Source organism: Prionailurus bengalensis, chromosome B3 (genome assembly GCF_016509475.1).
Source record: "Prionailurus bengalensis isolate Pbe53 chromosome B3, Fcat_Pben_1.1_paternal_pri, whole genome shotgun sequence".
In the NCBI taxonomy this organism is placed as follows: domain Eukaryota; kingdom Metazoa; phylum Chordata; class Mammalia; order Carnivora; family Felidae; genus Prionailurus; species Prionailurus bengalensis.
In genome coordinates, this window is record NC_057355.1 from 111,980,275 (window position 1) to 111,998,747 (window position 18,473).

An 18,473-nucleotide genomic window follows, 5' to 3' on the forward strand; every position below is an offset into this window, starting at 1 on the left:
GACTTTAAAACCCTTGAGTGTCATAAACAGAAATTATAATCACAACTATTGCAGCATAGATTAAATACCTTGAGGCGCCACAGTAAAAAGAAAAGGGAAATCAGATAAGTCCTGTTCCCTTTGCTACTGGGCCAGCACACACCCTGTGACTGTCAGCATCCAGGGGAAGGCCCAGCTGAAGGCTAGTCCCTAGCAGTTTGTCAGGGAGAATTTGGCTCATTTCTAGGCATTTTGGTAGGATTTTTTTTTTTTTTGAGAAATACATTAATTTAGCACCAGCACTACCCTGGAGAGTCCTTTCTGGAAGACAGCTGGAGGAGACCCTGGGGGGACCGACTACAAGTCTACAAGACTACAAGGGTGCAGGGCTGAAGAGTGGGGCTCGGAAATGCCACGGCTTGACCTGGGCCTGGGATGTGGGGGTGTGCTCCAGGCCTGAGTCTCCTGTTGGAGGCTGTGCCTGGGGGGATTTGTGGAAGTGGAGGAGTCCCTGCTCAGAGCCACCTTGTCTTTGTAGGTCTCGGGACTTCTACCACACCTGCTACTGCCTGAGCGGCCTGTCCATAGCCCAGCACTTCGGCAGTGGAGCCATGTTGCACGATGTGGTCCTGGGTGTGCCCGAAAATGCTCTGGTAAGGCCGGGTGGGGGGCTTGATGGCGCTTCTCCACAGGGTCCCCAGGATGGGGGCATACCAAGAGAGGGGAGCAGCCACGCGTGTCCTGCACAACTATCCATGTGCCTCCTGTGGGCAGGTCTGTGAGCACGCAGCCCCCACCCTCCCTCCATTGGCAGCCGCCCCGGAGGGAGCCTGGGACCCAGGAGGGAACTATCTTAAGGCAAACTCAGGGTTCCAGGTGGGGGCATCCAGTCTGAGACAGAGGTTCTGTGCCTTTATCCCTGCGTCAGACCCAGACCTCTATTCATAGTTCCATTGAGGAAATGTACTAAGAGGCAGTAGGTTTCTGGAATCTGCAGCCACACAGTCCTTGCTGCATGGCTGGCTGTCTTCTGGAGCCTACAGTGACGTGCCATCTCTCCAGAGAAGATTCCCAGACCACCTCTGTGAAGGAGGCCTCCCTACAGTGCTCCACCACCGCGCCTTGTTTGTGCCCCTCGTGGCACTCAGTTGCAGTTTGTAGCGTGTGTTTAACTTGGTTTTGTCTGCTGCCTCCCAGAGCTGTCAGCCCCTTGCGGGCAGGATGTTCAGCCCCACATCCAGCCCTAGACCAGCCTGGCCACGGGAAACACCCCTGAGCCTAGGCGTGAGCCTGTGACATGAATCCAACTAAGACCGTCCACGGCCATCAAATCACAGGGCCTGTGCAGACTGTCACAGAATAGTTCCAACAGAAGGAACACAGATGGCCAGTATGGATAAAAAGATGCTCAGCCTCACTGATAACCAGACAAAAATCGGAATTGCAACCACTCAGCTTTTTCAAGTCTTAACATTTTTCCATATTCGCCCCCCATGCACCCCTTTTCCATTTGTCAGTCTCCTTCCATCCCCAGCATCACCTTGTCCTAAGTTTGACATTTGGCATGCCTGCAGATAAGTTTTTGTGCTATCACTACATATGTATGTATCCATAAACAATATAGACAGAGAATGTTTTCATGCCTTTTAGGACAGTAGCTATTGGATCACTTATTGTGCATTGCTGTTCTTGCTGACCGTTACACTTTTGAGGTTTACCCGCGTTCACGTATGTGGCTCTACTTGAACATTTTAACAACTATATGGTATTCCCTTGTATAAATGTACCCCAACTGATTTTTCTTCTCCTGTTGGCGAACATTGAGATGGTTTCGGTTTGTGCCATTGCAAACGGAGTCACAGTGCACATTCTTGTGTTAGTTTCTCTAGGAGAGACTTGCTGGGTTGAAGAGCACACACACCTTCATCTTCATAGGCAACACCCCACCCCCCCCCCAACTGCCCATGTGGCTTGTGTTGTTCTACACTCACACAGTACTCAGATGAGTTGCTCTGTGGTCCAACTTTTCCTCCCTGCCATTTGATAGATGGGAAATGGTATCTCGGTTTTATTTTTACATTTCCCTCATTCGTAGTAAGGTTGAGCATCTTCTCAAATGTTCGTTGACCATTTATTTGTGTTATGTCTTCTGTGAATTGCCTGCCAGCTGCTTGCTTGCTTGCTGATTTGTAATTTTAATTGTTTGCCCTTTTCTTATACATTTGAAGGCGTTCTCTGTGTGTTCTCAATACTAATCCTGTGTCGGTGACGTGTGTAGTAAATCTCTTCCAGTTCGTGACTTGTCTTTTCACTTTTAGTGGGTTTCTTGGTTGTTGAATAGAAGATTTTTAATTTTATAGTGAACAGTTTTACTTCCTTTTTGGTTTTTGAGGGTGGAGGGGTACTTAAGAAATCTTTCCTGGGGGTGCCTGGATGGCTCAGTTGGTTAAGCATCTGACTTCAGCTCAGGTGATGACCTCATAGTTCATGGGTTTGAGCCCCGCGTTGGGCTCTGTGCTGACAGCTCAGAGCCTGGAGCCTGCTTTGGAGTCTGTGTTTTCCTCTCTCTCTGCCCCTGCCCCACTCATGCTCTGTCTCTCTGTCTCTCAAAAAGGAATAAACATTAAAAAAATTTTTTTTAAAGAAATCTTTCCCAGGGCACCTGGTTGCTCAGTCGATTAAGCATCCAACTTCAGGTCATGATCTCATGGTTTGTGAGTTCGAGCCCTGTGTTGGGCTCTGTGCTGACAGCTCGGAGCCTGGAGCCTGCTTCCGATTCTGTCTCCCTCTCTCTCTGCCCCTCCCCCGTTCATGCTGTGTCCTCTCAAAAATAAAACATTAGAAAAAAAAAATCTTTCCCTACACTGAGGTCATACGTATATTTTCTTCCAAACCATTTAAAGTTTTGCTCTTCCCATCTGGATTTTTAATTCTCTTGGAATTGATTTTTGTCTGTGGTGAGGGTTGGATATAATTTTATATTTTTTCCATGTAGATGACCAATTGACCAATACCACTTACGGAAGTTTACAACTTTCCTACTGATGTGTGTCACATGTCTGTCACGTACTCGAGTTTCTGTATATGAGGTGACCCTGTTCTGTTCCTCTGGTCTGTTTGCCTGTCTGTACTCTCTTAAGCAAATTGTAAATGCAGGTAGGCAGGTCCCATCCCCTTGTTCTTTTTCTTCAAAATTGCCTTGCTGTTCTTTCTTTTTGCTTTTTCCTATGAATTTTAGGATCAGTTTATCGAGTTCGACCAAAAAAAAAAAAACTATAATGGAATTTTTATGGGAATTGCATTAGATTTAAGATTAATGGGAGAGAACAGACTTCATTTCAATATTAAGGCTTTCCATTTGTGAACACGATCTTTCAGATTATTTTTCATGTCCTTTAGTGGTCTTACATCATTTTCTCCATAAAAGACTAACACATCTTTTGTTAGACTTATGTCTAGGAAATTTATACTTTTTGTGTCTATTGTGACCAGAATATTTTTTTATATTTGTGACTGGTTGTTACTAATGTACAGAAATGATATTTATATTTTAATTGTATGCAGCCACCTTGCTGAACTTAATAGTTGTAATAGTTTGTAGAATCTCTTGGATTTTTTTTATTTAGCATATGATGTTATTTTCAAATAAGGACAGTTTTGCCTTTTTCTTTCTGATTCTTAAGAATTTTATTTCTTTTTCTGCCTTGGGATATTGGCTAAGACCCCCATAGAGTGTTGACTGGAGGTGGTCATAGGGGGGGCGCTCCTGTCTTGCTTCTGGTTGTAATGGGAAGGTGTCTATAATTTCAGCATTACGTAGGATCCTTACTGCAGGGTTCTGATAAATACCTCCTATCAAGTTAAGGATGTTACTTAACCCTCTCTTCCTGGTTTGCCAGGTTGTTTCTTGTTTGTTTGTTCCAATCATAATCTAATATTAAATTTTACTGAGGGCTTTTTCTACATCTGGTTTTTCTCCTTGACTGTGCTATATTTTGTTAATAAATGTTCTGATGGTAACATTACATTCCTAGGATCAGCCCTTCTTATGGTCAGAGGACAACGTGATTGTGTGTGTTTAATACATTGCTGGATTCAGTTTGCTAGTATTTTTTTTAAGTTTATTTATTTGGGGGGGGGGCAGAGAGAAAGGGAGAGAGAGGATCCCAAACAAGCTCTGCACTGCTAGTGCAGAGCCCGATGTAGGGCTCAAACTCACAAATTGTGAGATCGTGACCTGAGCCAAAACCATGAGTTGCACATGCAACCGAGACCCCCAGGTGCCCCAGTTTGCTAGCATTTTTGACTGGTATTTTTTTTTTTTTTTTTTTGAGAGACAGTGCGAGTGGGGGAGGGACAGAGAGCGAGGGAGGGAGAATCCCAAGCAGGCTCTGCGCCACCAACACAGAGCCCAACACGAGGCTCAAACCCACGAAACCACGAGATCATGACCTGAGCTGAAACCAAGAGTCAGATGCTTAACTGACTGACTAGTATTTTACTAGTATTTTTACCTGGGCCACCCAGGTGTCCCTGACTAGTATTTTTATTTAGGATTTTTTTTTTTGCATGGTATTCATAAGAAAAGCTGATCTGAATTTTTGTTTTATTGTATTGCTCTTTCCAGTTTATATTTCAGGATAATATCACAGCCTCATAAAATTAGATGGGTACTTCTTCTCCACCCCCACCCCTGCCTTTTGTTTAGACTTTGAAAAAGTTTATATAAGTTAGAGATTATGTTTCTTGTAGGTTTGGTAGCACTTGCTTGAGAAACCATCCAGGCCTGCCTGATATTTTGGGGGAGGAATGGTGGAGCAGAATAAGCAACTGTTATTACTGATTTAATTTATTCATACAAGTTGGGGCGGCTCAGTTGGTTAAGTGTCTGACTCGATTTTGCCGCAGGTCGTAATCTCATGGTTCTGTGAGTTTGAGCCCTGCATTGGACTCTGTGCTGACAGCACAGAGCCTACTTGGGATTCTTTCTCTCTCCCTCTCTCTCTGCTCCTCCCCCCACCAAACTAAATAAATAAAAACTTTTAAAAAAATGTATTCATACAAATTTTAAAGAATTTCTTTTGAAAATTTATATTGTTCTATAGAATTATTCAGTTTATCTGTACTTTTATAGGTTTTGGCATAGAGTTGCTCATAGTATTCTCTCTTTTTTTTTTTTTTTTTAACGTTTATTCAGTTTTGAGAGACACAGAGAGACAGAGCGTGAATGAGGGAAGGGCAGAGAGAGAGGGAGACACAGTATCTGAAGCCTGATCCAGGCTCTGAGCTGTCAGCACAGAGCCCGACATGGGGCTCGAACTCATGAACCATGAGATCACGACCTGAGCCGAAGTCGGACGCTTAACCAACTGAGCCACCCAGGCGCCCCCATAGTATTTTAAAAGTAGTTTTAAAACCTCTCCTGCATTTCTGTCCCCTCCTTCATTCTCCCAGAGTGGATGAGTCCTGAATATTGGCCTCCAGTTGTGCCCTGTCTCAGACCTAAAGTTTCTTTTGGATTTCTATGATGTAGTAGACTACTATAAAAGAGTTTAAATATGGCCTGATGCTTTTACTGCATCATAGCGTTGTGGTCCTTTTCCTTGATTACAAATGTAAATAAAGACATGTATGTTTTAATAATTAGAATATATACAAAAGTATAAGAAAATATCACGGGACCGATTTTGGCATATGTCCAATTTCTGCCTATAAATCACATCTACAAACACATTTTCAAAAAGTAAGTTTGGGATAACATTATATATACTGTTTTCCTCACATGATACGTTATAAGCATTTGCCCTTACCATTAAACATTTGAAAGCATGTTTTTAAATGGCTGTGTAATATTCCTTTGTATCCCATGTAGCATTAAATGCTTTTACTAATACCTTGTTGTTGAACATCAGGGCCTGGGGTGATAAACCTCCCTGTGTATCTCTGATGATTCCTTCTTCTGATAAATTCTTACAAGTGCATGTAAAGGTTTCAAGTCTGTGCACGGTCGCAAGGACCACTGGGGTGATTGATCGGCATCTGTTCTCTTTGCAGCAGCCCACTCACCCTGTGTACAATATTGGACCAGATAAGGTGATCCAGGCCACCATGCACTTCCTGCAGAAGCCAGTCCCAGGCTTTGAGGAACATGACGACGAAGCACCAGCAGAGACTGCCACCGACTAGAAGACCCAGGGCCCCTGGCTCTATGTTCACCCACCTCCCCGGTCAGACCCAGGTTTATACATTTCGATACATACTGCATTCCGTGCTGCAGAAGCCTTGGCCACTAGGGAGCTGTGGTCCTTTGTCCTTTTCTTGTCAAACAAAACAAAACTGATGGTCCTGGGTTTGGAGAAAATAGTGGCGTGGTTTTTAAAAAATTCTTTCCACTTCCGTCAAACCAAAAATCTGTCAGCCCGTGCGGCATCTAAACCCGGCTCTGGCCTGGCCAGGATTGTTGGGGAACAGTGCATGCTGGGCAGGACCAGTCCCTCGCCGCCAGCTCTCCGGCCCGGACAGTCGTACTGAAATGAACGGTGTCTATGAGTCACTGCTGCGATTCCCCCCTGCACGCCACCATTAAGTCACCAGGAAGGTGCCCTCCCCTGAGTGGAAATAAGTCTATTCCGTGCCGAGGGGGAGGGGGAGCTTTGGTCCCATCACAGTGAATTCTCTAGAAAAAAATCATGGTGGGACTTCACTAGGAGATGCCCTACCTCTCACCTTCCACCTCAGTCATTTGCAAGGGAAAGGAGCTGGGGGTGGGGGAGAAAGATCTCCTTGAGTTGTGAGTCCCTCCCCCTCCGCACTGGAGAACTGAGCCACACTTCTCCCCAGGGCGGGACTCGCTTCAGCCACAGGGGTGGTGACTTAGACCCAGGAAACCAATTATGAGTGGAAAATGAACCTCTAGTTCACTTCTGTGTCCGAGGAAGCAGCCCCAGTGCCCGCCCCCCATCATGTATGTGAAATACCCTTCTCGTGTCCTCAAGGCCGCACCCGCAGCCTGTGGCCATTGTGCGTGTTTCCATCTTTCTTCCATCAGACTCCCAGCCCATCACCCTCAGAGACGGTGTTGTCTTCTCTCATCTGGAGTATTAACACTACTAAGTCTTTCACCTTAATTTGACTCAGGATTTATTCACATCCTGCCCACTCTAGTCTCACAGAGATAAAATCAAGTGCTAGATAGGCTGGCTGCTCAGCCGGCTGTGGCAGGGCTGAGTGCCGCCCGGCGTGCTCAGCCTGGCAGGGCCTCTGCTGCTCACGGGGAACCCTTTCTCGGTCAGCGGGGCGTTGAGTTGGGCCATCTGTCCGCTGCTACAGTCACGGCACACTCTGTGCGGCTGACCTGGCCTTCATGTACGCAGCCCCGGACTGCGAGCAGACAGGAGCCTGGAGGTGCGGCACGAGGCTCTTCTCAAAACTCTGGCCGTCTGCTGCCTCTCATTCCCTATTGCTTTGGCGGATTGGGCTATGTATTACCTCCTTGAAATAATAAAAGAATAACATTTTCTCTGATGTCTCTCATTTGTGACTGGTCCCAAGAACATTCCCTCAGAGTGTCCACTGTTGGGAGTTACTGAAGATTGCTCGCGGATTGCCAGTCTCCCGTGTGTGTGTGACATTTCAGACCTTGCAGGGATCTGACTTGGGTTCCACCCTCAGACAGCTGCTCCAGTGGATGCCACCGTGGGCCCAACAAGCAGTGGGAGAAGCTCTGTCTCCCAAGCTCCCCAAACCAGTTCTGTTTACTTTTGTCCCAGCCCTCTGTACGCCACGTCTCATGGTGTCTGTGTGTCTGTCTGATTCTGAGCAGAGACTGTGCTCCTGAGTCCAAAGGCAAGAATTCAGCAACAGGTGGAGGTGGCTGTCCTGACCAGAGGCGGGGGGACTGTCAGAGAACGGGCCAGAATCCTGTGGTCACCTGGCTTTCCTTCTCATCTGGTGAGAGACTCTCTCTCAAGGGAGGCCAACAAGGCAGATACTCTGTGTCCTGACCCTCCATGGACGAGAAGAGGGTATCCTCATCTTGGAATATAATTCCTGCCCCCGTGCTCTTTTTGCCCAGATAACAAAACAGTTTGGGCCACAAAGCAGCACATTGAAATGCATCCTTCCCATGACTGTAACAAAAGGCTAAACCCTCTAACACCAGCAGCCTCAAGGTATTAGGGGATTAATTGTAGTAATTGATGTGGTTAGAGACAGAAGGGATTGCTTCGGTATGAGTTGGCTTTATACCAAGGGGAGAGGGTTTGAGCTGGCTCCAGGATTAGGTGAAGTTTGCCTAGGTAGAGGAGAGAGGGTCATTTATTGGTATTTAAAAAATTTTTATTTGAGAGAGAGAGAGGACACTATTGAGGGTGCAGAGAGAGAGGGAGAGAGAGACCCAAGCAGGCTCTGCGTGGCAGCACAGAGCGTGACATGGGGTTCATTTCATGAACCGTGAGATCATGACCTGAGCCAAAATCAAGAGTCGGATGCCAAACCGACTGAGCCACCCAGGCGCCCTGGCATTCTTGTCTCAGGGGGTTTACACTGGCATAACCATGAGACTCCCTTTCTGCTCCCAGTTGGGTCTGGAGGATTTCTTGACTTTTACAGCATTCAAAGTGGGTGCTGGAGATAAATTCTCAGATAAACAGATTTATCATGTGTATCCTTAAGTAGAAGGCACTTACGTAGCATTCAAGATGGGTTACCCCAAATATCTCCCTCACCAATAAAGAAATACAGAACTACCACAGATGTCCAGATGGACCCCAACTGCCCCCTTGGACCCATTTCAGACCCACATTGAATCCTGTGTAAGTTGGGAGGCCTGCTAGATCCTCGTGTGAGCAGAAGGGGAGCCTCCTGGATAAGCAGACGCCCCCGAGATAACAATACCAGTCAATGATATTCCTAAACTGCCTTCTCTTCGCAGCATCATTTCTGAGTTAGAAGCCATCAGTCAGATTCTGGCCACTGTGTTGGGGGCAATGCTGTACTCTACTTGATGAAGCCACTTCTCATGAAGACCGCCCACAAAAGCATATGCCATAATATTAAGTAACAGCTCCACGATGGCCTTCCGTTGAGGACTAGCCTTAGATCTTGATATGTTGCTTCCTGGTGACTTAGCAGAGAGATGGAGGTTAGAGACTCCTGGCAAGGTGGTTGCTTGTGTGACCTTGGCGATTGCATCAATGTTAACCATCTATTGTACTTGTGTCAGGAGCTTGATAGAATTAAGGGTGGAGCTCTGAGTGCTCCATATTGTTGGCAGCAGTGGAATCCATTGGCTTCAGATGGTAGATGTACAGATAACGATGCTGACATTCCATTATAAAACGAAGAACTGGTCTCATCTTCCAACCAGGTTTTCATTCATCCAACCTCCTTATGGAAGTAGGTCACTGGGCTTCCTGCAGGAATTCGCCAGTAGCTTCAGCACCCCAACTCTGAGAGAAGGGTAATGGTCTGGGGTGGGGAAAGAAATGTTCTTTATGTCTGCAGGCTTCCGAGGCACTCTTTGGCCAGGACTACTGTGTACGATGTCTGTCATTCACTGTCTGGGATAAATCCAGTTCAATGAAAGTTTTCTTTCTTAATGCTAATAATCAGGCCTGAGGTTAATGATACAGATAGAAGTCTATGATGGAGGGCTACTCAATGTTCCTTCCATTTGGGAGCCCAGGAATAACTTGGGGGTGGGGGGAATATTTGCTAATGTTTTATTTATTAGTCTACCATCTACACCAGGGGGCAGCAAATTTTCTCTGTAAATAGTAAGTATTTTAAGCTTTGCAAACAACTACTCAACTTTGATCGGCCATGGTAGGACAAAACAGCCATAGACAAAGTGCGGTCGTGTTCCAGTAAAACTTTATGAAAACAGGTGGTGGGCTAGATTTGGCCCATGGGCTGTAGTGTGCCTACCTGTGTTCTAGACCAAATCCCATCCATATTCATTCAGCATTCTTCCACATCTTTCATGGCTGAGATGTAATGTAATACTATGTCCATGTACTACTAGTCTCAAAAGGCAAATGTGCTTGGTAGAGTTTGTACCAAATATTCCAGCCACCCACGTGTGCTGCTCGGGCATTCACTGCCACGAAACAGGAAGAACTGAATGATTTAAGACATTGTTACGACTTGCTTAAAACAAAGAGGAAATGTGTTGACTCTTAAACTGAGACGTCCAGGAATTAGCTTGGCTGTATGGCTTTAGCAGCTTCCTCGGTCTTTCTGTATCAGCTCCAACCTCAGGCTCTCTCCATGTGACTGTCAAATGGCAGCAGCAACAGCTGCAGACCGTACATCCTCTGAGGGTGAAGTTCAGCAGACACGAGCAGCTGGCACTGTCCCAGTCTTCCTTCCCAGCAAGTGTCACTGCGTCTCACTGCCTTTGATCAAGCCACGTGCTTTTCTGAGAAGCAATCCAGTGGCCAGATTGAAGTGCACTGAATGACCTAAGTCTTGATCACATGCTTCTTGCATGAGTGGGAAATGGGGCTCCATCAGAAGCACACAGTCTAAGAATGGGGAAGGAACGAAGCCCCGAGTCCAAATTAGGGTTGTAGTCAAAGCGGGGAAATGGATGCTAGAGAGACAAACCACCACCGCTGTCTACAACAGTGGATTATTACTGGGATAGAAACCTGTGGTGGACACGGTTGGCATCCATTCCTCCCCTCCCCAACTGTGGCAGCCAATAGGCTCGTGTGAATGTGATTTCCTTCCGACCTCCAGGACCAGGCCCTGATTGGCCTAAGGCGATCATTTTAATCCATCCCTCTTTGGCAAGAACAGAAGCCTACACCAAAGGGCTTGCCCTGGCCTCATTGATTGATGCAGAATAGAGCATGTGGCCTACAAAAACCGGAGAGAAGCCCAGGACATTTGATGATAGAGGAAAAGCACCTCTCTCCCGTTAGGGATGGTAGAATGTGTGACCTGGGACTCCTACAACCATTTTCCTACCTACAAGGAAGCCAGTCTCAGAAGCCAGTACACACAGACTCCCTGACTCACTAAGAAGCATGGCCAGAACCCTGATCACCCCTCTCCTGCAGTTTGTCTTGCTTCTGGGTTTTTCAGCTATGTGAACCAACCTGCGGTGGATTTACTCTGACTCGCAACCAAAAGCATCCTAACACATACAAAACTCTATCCGTGAAAGTTCTTACCTGCTGCCTGAAGGGCACGGATCACCCTTGCCACATCCACCCGAAGAATAACCCCTAAGAGAGTTCCTCCTGGTCTACTGCCTCTCCTCATTTGATCCTTGACTCAACCTCATGAGGTGGGTGAGGCAGCCGTAGTATCTGCGTTTTACAACTGTCGAAACAGGTCAGAGAGCTTAAGTGAATCACCCAAGGTTTCTGGCGATCAAGGAGTGGAGTCTGAACCTGAACCCAGACCTGCTGCCCAGGAGCTTCCATCCCCCCAGGTGTCTAAAGGAAGGTGGAGTGTGTGGTCTCGGGGATGGAGGCAGTACCGAAACGTGTGTGGGTTACCTCCGGGGCTGGATGACAGAGACCCCGAAGGCCGGCCCCCATCTTTTACCAGGACGAGCATGCTGACAGCAAGTGGCCGGGGCAGGCTGGCCTCGCTCTTCGGTCTTCGTCTCCTGCTCTGCCAAGTCTTCAGCATAGAGCGACGATCCCCACACCAAACGGGTGCCACCCCAGTGCAGAGCGAGGCTATGGTGAGTCAGTCTTTCTGGTAGCTCTGAAGACAGCCCGCCCCCTGCAGCCTGGCCCGGCCTGCCTAACCGGTTCCTGGACTGGACATCCTCTTTCACTTCCCGGCAACTCTGCTTTTCACCAGCTGGTGCAGGAGGTTCAGAGAAGGAGGCCAGGTGGCCGATGCTCCCCTCCCACTGCTTGTGTACGTCCAAGAACAGCCAGGCAGGCGGGGACACAGTGCTCATTGCTCGCCCGGCTTAATGGAAAACTTTCCCTGCCCTCTGCCCCTCCTGCATAAACACCGCTCCTGCAAAATAATCATAACGATGCATTTAAAAAAGACGACCTTTTTATTTTAGCATAGTTTTAGATGAACAGAAAAATCGCAAGGATAGTAGATCCCTATGTCCCTTAAGCCAGTTTCCCCCACTGTTGCCATCTTACGTGAATATGGAACATTCGTCGAAACTAATGAACCAATGTTGATACGTTACCATTAACTAAAGTCCATAGTTTATTTGAATAACTTAGTTTTTACCTAAATGCCCCTTTTCTGTCCCCAGATCCCATCCAGGACACCTCATTACATTCAGTCAACTCTCCTTAGGCTGCTCTTGGCCGTGACAGTTTCTCAGGCTTTCCTTGTTGTGGGTGGCCTTGACAGTTTGAGGAATACCGGTCGGGTATTTTGTAGATGGCCTCTCACTTGGAAATTGCATGAAAACATTCTCATGATCGGGGTAGGGCTGTGCGTTTTGGGGGTAAGGCCACAGAGGCCAGGTGCCCTCTCATCACATCCTATCAGGGGTACGTGTGGTCCACATGGCTTGTCCCGGGGGCTTTTAACATTGAGACCTGGCTGAAAGCAAGTGTCGGGCTATTGCACTGCAAGATTCCTCTTTCTTCCCCTTTCCAGACTGTGCCCTTTAGAAGGAAGTCCACGTGCACAGTACACATTTAAGGAGCGGAGAGCTATGCCCCACATCCTTGAAGGTAGGGTATCTACATAAGTTATTTGGAATTCTGTGGGAGGTTTGTCTTTTCTCCATTTATTTATTTTTCTACTCATTTGTTTATATTGGTATGGACTTGTGAATACTTATTTAACGCTTTGGGTTATGTTCCATACTATGTTGTTTATTTTATTGCTCAAATTATTCCAGCTTTGGCCATTAACTCTTTCAGTTGGTTCCTGTGTCCCTTTGACATCTCCACACTTCCTTATAAAATAGCGTCATCATCATCATATCCTCATTCTGTCATCCCTTTTCTTTCAAGAAGTATGGGCCTGTTGATAATCGTTGACACTGGATAACGGGTGCATTGGGGTTCAGTATACTATGCTCTTCAATCTTTGGTCACATTACATTCTGTCCAGAGTAAAAAGTACTGCACGCTGGTGATCTTGGATGTGAGACTTCGTGCCATCTGCTGTACCTGTGTATGGCTTGAGCTGATAGGACAAAGGTAGTGACAGAAGCCTAGGACTTCAGCTCCCAAGTCAGAGCAGGCTAGAGTCATAGTCTTCTCAAGGGGAGGGCCAGGGGGGACCCTGGGACTGTAGGGGGCTCTGCCCCCGAGGCGTGCGGACTAAGTGCCTGGCAGGAAGGTGGGGAGGGTCCTGCAAGTGGCACCCCCAGAGGGGGATGACAATGGTATGATGGAATGGGTACCCAGGAGAGCTATGCTGTGCTCCCGGGAAGGCTGACGCTTTGCTGGCTCATCCACTCAAGTCCTCCCCTCCCTCTTGGGAGCAGTGGCGGCCATGGTCTGGATGCCAAGCTAGCCAGTGAATGTGGTGGAATGTGAAGGGTGATCCTGTCCCCACAGAGTGGAGGCTCTGGCCCACCTTCCCTTCACCCAAAGCCTCTGCTGGGCTCTTGTGGGGAGGGAGGAAGGGGGGCACACCAGAGCTTGGGAAGCGATGGCCTGGCCCTGTTCCTTGTCCCGCCACATGCCAACTTTCTCATCGAGGGCCCAGCTTCAGAACTCCTTTGGTATCCATGTGCTTGAGTCTGGTTTCTACCTCCTCTGAGCTTTCTGCAGGCAGGGCCCGGGCTTCATTAGCTGCCTGAGTCTCCCCAGTGCCTGGCACAGTGCTGGGCTGAGGATATGGGCTGCTCAAACACCTGTGGGTTGAACTCAGGTAGAGGCAACCCCAGAAGTGACCTAAAAGTGTGCAGAAATGAACGTAAACTGGGAGGCTGGAGTCCCTTGGCATGCACTCATTTGTGTATTTGTAGTATATCCAGTGACAGACCAGGCACTGTGATAGGGGTGCAGCGGCGAGCATTAAGACCAGTCCCTGGCCTCATGGGAGCCCCCAGTTGGAAATGCCTGCCTAAGTGTTCATGGCCCCGGACTCATTTCCTGCAGGGAAACCTAGTCAAGCTGTTTGAACCAGAGTTCCTCTAGCTGAAGTCTCCCGCTGGCTTTGTGGTAGGTATTTGCTGTGGACGTGACATTCCTTCTTTCAGCTGGCTGGCCTTGCCGTGGCCTTTGGCCTAAAGCCATCGGCCACTGTCCTTTAGCCCCAGATCTGCCCCTGCCACCTCCGAGCTGTTGATGGCACCGGGAGATAAGAAACAATGAAGCTCTCAAGCATGTGCGTGGGAGCCACATTGCCAGCTGGACTCCTCCGGCTGGTGAGGAGGGAGGGCGTGGGCGGCAGCTCTGCACGCCCATTTGGTTATTTCTTGAACCAGACTTTGCACGGCTCATTGGGCCCTTGCAGGAGCCAGCTTACGGAGTATGTACCTTTCTCTACTGGCCTGCTATGGTAGCCGTCAGCTTTCTGGTTTTCTGGGCGGGAGGCTCAAACTCTTAACCATGTTCGGCACTGGGGTGGAAGGTTCTGGCACAGATTTCTCAACGTTGGATCCTTGATTCTTCCCCCCTCCCTCGCCCACGGCCTTTAATTTACTGGGAAAAATTAATAGACACTGTGCTGGACAATTTTGCCCAGAGAAGGCTCTGTAGGTATGAAAGGACCCTACTTCTGCCATGGACATCAGAGGAAAACAATCCTAAATGGGGCCTGGCAGTCAGAACAGGCCTGCTGGTGCAGCTGGCAGCCAGCACAGGGCACAGGAGGGAGCCTGCCCAGCTGGTTGTGAACTGTCCAGGGCCACCTGTTCGGCTCTTTTCTAGACACGCCCATCCTGCTGGGTGTGTGTGTGTGTGCACAAGGTATACACGTGTCAGCCAGCGTGAGCTGGAGCCCGTGGGCCTTGGGGTCTAGTCGTCAGACCACGTGGAGCCAACAGGCTAGGCTGTGCCCACCTCACCCCTCCAGGCAGCTCTGCTCATGGTGCCCCGGGAGGGAAGGCTGAAAAACAAGGGCTCAACCACTGTCGTAACCAGGCCCTGGCAGGAAACATCCAGCAGTCACAAGATGGGCTTTTGCAGTATCTCTGGGCGTGGCATGATGTGGGCCAGCAGGCACTGCAGAAATCCAAATTAAAACCAGAATGGAGAACGGGGAGAAGTAACTGGTATGGTAATGGTAAATGGTTCTGATCCAGCCAGCAAGGATATATTTCATTTCCCAAGTCCAGATTTTTTCCACAGGGAATAGATCTGTGGTGTTGCTAGAGTTCCATCAGAAGTCACCCCTTGGTATTCAACATGTATTTACTTCCTTTGAGGAATTTAAATTCCTTAAATTTAAGTAAGTAAATTTAAATTTACTTTCCTTTAAGGATTTTAATGCGCTGCAAGATAGAATTTATTCACTCCGTATTTCAACAAAACGCAAACAGAAATGGTTGCACGGCCCAGGACCTGTGATGGCAGCCAGACCTAAGTACATCGGAGTACTCACCAAGCGCCAGGCACAGTTCAAGGACTTTCACACTTAGGCCTTTACGCCTCACAATGGCACTTTGTGCCACTGCTGTCTTCATGTTGTGCCTCAGGAAACCAGGGCAGTGTCACCCAGAGCCAATCCAGATGGGCAAGTTCAGAGCCTGTGGCCTAACCTAGCCAGTCAGGCGCTAGCCCTGAAGCTCCTCGGGCTTCCCGCCCCACCCTGACTGACCCTGATGAAGCAGTGACGACACTTAGCAGCTGGTGATGGTTTGCTGGGAGAGCCTCCAAAACTCAAGTGGGGGCCTGCCTGATGCCGTCACTCTGGTCCTGGGTACGGTTAAGCCTGCTTATCCAAACTTGTCCAGGAATAGGGTATTTGGCCAATTTGACTTCTACCTCAGGAATTAACTAGAAAATATTTTTGTTGTTGTTGTCTGTCCCCTTCCCAAGGACAGCCCGGCACTGTACGAATTAGTCCGTGCCTTAGTAAAACCCCAAACGCTGAAGGATGTCTGTCTTTGCCTGTTCGCGATCCACGCTTCAGGACCCTTCAGAAGGGGCCCAGGTCTCACCATGTACGGCCAACGTAGAGGTTGGCAAACTCCCGCTCCCTACCCAGGTTTCCTCCTCAGGCTAGAGAAACTGTTTTGAACAAAGAAAGGCTCTAGTTTCGTGTTCCCGGAGGCTGTCCAGAACGGAGCCTGGCAAACAGTCCTGAGACACTGCCTTGCTCTGGCTGGCCTGTAGACCTGCCCGGCAACCAGAGAGGCGGCCGCCAGTGTGTGGCATAAAAACGGGTGTGGCCCCGTGCCATCGCCTTTGCTCGGGGCTTCAAAAGTGGGTGGCTAGACAGCCCTCAGCCGGCCCTCAAGAGTGTAGAGCCCCAGTGGGACAAGGGCAACATCATCAAGGCAGTCCTGTCAGGTGGGTGGCTCCCCAAACCCCTCTTCCTTCCCCCCGCTTTTCTCCCAAGTGCAGTCTTAAAAAGAGCCTGGCCTCACACCCACTTGGCTAATTCAGCTCGGCTCTGCCTCTTTCCTCAACAGCTTCTTTTCGTTCTCTGCGTTATTTTGCTTTTGGGAGTCAAACCTTGTAAGGACAGGGCACATCTGGGGGTGGGGGGGACACCAAGATACCCACCCTCACGTACTCCAGGGGAGGCTGACCGCAGGAGATAATGACCGCCAGCACCTGAGTGCTCCTGTGGACCCGAGGTCAAGCACATCAGAAGCATTCTTTCATTTAACCCTCACGGCCACCTTGTGAGGATAGCACTATTATTCTCCTCACTTCATGGATGAGGACACTGAGGCTGGGAGAAGGGACTCCCCGGAGACTACCAGCGATGGACAGAGCCAGGATTTTGAACTCAGGCAGTCTGCCTTCAGAACCCAAGCATAAAGTACTCTCTTATTAGAAACAGAATTCTGCTTTCTTCAGCCAGGGTCAGAGCTCCACTCCGATCATCTACTTAGTCTCATTCTTCAAACCTCTCCCAGCTAAGATGAGAACTCTGCGAGCTGAGGTAATTCTTTGCTAAACTCACAACTACTCTACATATGGGATTAGCATACCAAGAACTTTGAGGGAGTGCCTCGGTGGCTCAGTTGGTTGAGCGTCCAACTTTGGCTCAGGTCACGATCTCACGGTTTGTGAGTTTGAGCCCCACATCGGGTTCTCTGCTATCAGCACAGAGCCCGCTTCAGATCCTCTGTCCCTCTCTCTGTCTACCCCTCCCCCATTCACGTTTTCTCTCTCTCTCTCTCTCTCAAACATAAATGAAAACATTAAAAAAAAAAAAAGAATTTTAAAAACTGGGCCATTTTAAAAAAAAACCCTTGCACTCAGGGCAATCGTAAAGGTAGGAAAATATCAAGCTTACCATTGCAAAAGAACAAGGGGTGGCTTTCAACAGGACCCTCGGTGAAGCCACCTGCTGCAGTGACCAGGCAGGTCACCAGGTTCTCTGGCGCTGTGAAAGCAACCCGTGATCAAACGTCGGTGTCCTGGGGGGGTACATACACTGGCTTCCTAGACAGACCAGAAGAAACTTGGCTGGGACTTTGGGTCATCCCCTGTAGCGAGCAGCTTGGGTCTCTTACCTTGCTTTCCTTTCCAGGCAGCTGCTCCCAGTGGCACCGGCTTTCCTCCACCATTTGCCAGTCTGCTCGGCAAGTCAGTCACTTGGATCAAATTTTCCCCGGAACCAGCTATCCATTGTGGCCCTTTTCTTCCAACTGGTTTACTGAAATTTTGAGAAGCCTAAAACTCAACTTCTTTGAAAGCCAGGCTCTCAGGGACATCACCTATCGTCGTGCTGGCTCGACTGGTCTTCGTCCTGTTCCCCACCTCCTAGGAGCCCAGCTGCACATTCCCTCCCTGTCGGGACCACATTTTCCTTCACCTGCAGCTTGCTTCTAAGGCCCACCCTGACCAAGCTAGCTGTGTCTGAGATTTATAATTAAGGCCGGACATATAAAGAGATATGGTAAAGGGCAATAAAAAAAAGGAAGGCATCCTAACTTAGAGGGCTTACTAGCCTCTTCGACCTTATCACTCAACTTCGTTCCCATTTTCTTATTCTTGTCTCTTTCCTATCTTAGAAAGGGGTGCCTTTAATAAATGGGATGTTGTCCTCCCAGTATCCTTGGTTTCCTAATTGCAATCATGGTTTTGGGGGCTTGGTTTGGTCATGTTCCAAACTGCCTGTTGTAGAAACATAGCCTACGTGTCAACTCCCATTAACTAAAAAGAGATACTCTGAGTTGGACATCTGGTTGACAGAAGCCCCAGCATTACCATTCTAAAGAGAGGGACAAGTCGAAGAACTGATTTAACTTCACTCCCTCCCTTGGTCTAGGAATAGCAGTATTTCTTGTCAGCCAGACAGGAAAACCAAAGCTGAGCTGTGTTCTGGCCATAAACTCTCCTTTCGAGGTCAAACGAGTTGAGGCCAGTGTTGGTCCCTAGGCCGAGTAGAGCTAACTCGGTGCTGTTGAAGCC

At 48.4% G+C, this 18,473-nt stretch overlaps 1 protein-coding gene and 1 long non-coding RNA gene across 2 annotated transcripts in view; both read left to right on the plus strand.

Moving 5' to 3' along the window:
• The window catches only part of FNTB (farnesyltransferase, CAAX box, beta), a 67,177-nt gene extending 59,679 nt beyond the window's left edge, over window positions 1-7,498 (plus strand). Inside the window, exons 11-12 of the mRNA XM_043556359.1 lie at window positions 518-632; window positions 6,034-7,498. Coding sequence (XP_043412294.1) covers window positions 518-632; window positions 6,034-6,165 — 247 coding nt within the window. The 3' untranslated portion in view covers window positions 6,166-7,498. The remainder of the gene's footprint in view (window positions 1-517; window positions 633-6,033) is intronic.
• Window positions 7,499-14,898: 7,400 nt separating this feature from the next.
• On the plus strand, window positions 14,899-18,114 carry LOC122469222. The gene is made up of 3 exons (XR_006293410.1): window positions 14,899-15,801; window positions 15,926-16,995; window positions 17,590-18,114. It is a non-coding gene; the product is annotated as an uncharacterized LOC122469222 (long non-coding RNA).
• Window positions 18,115-18,473: the final 359 nt, after the last annotated feature.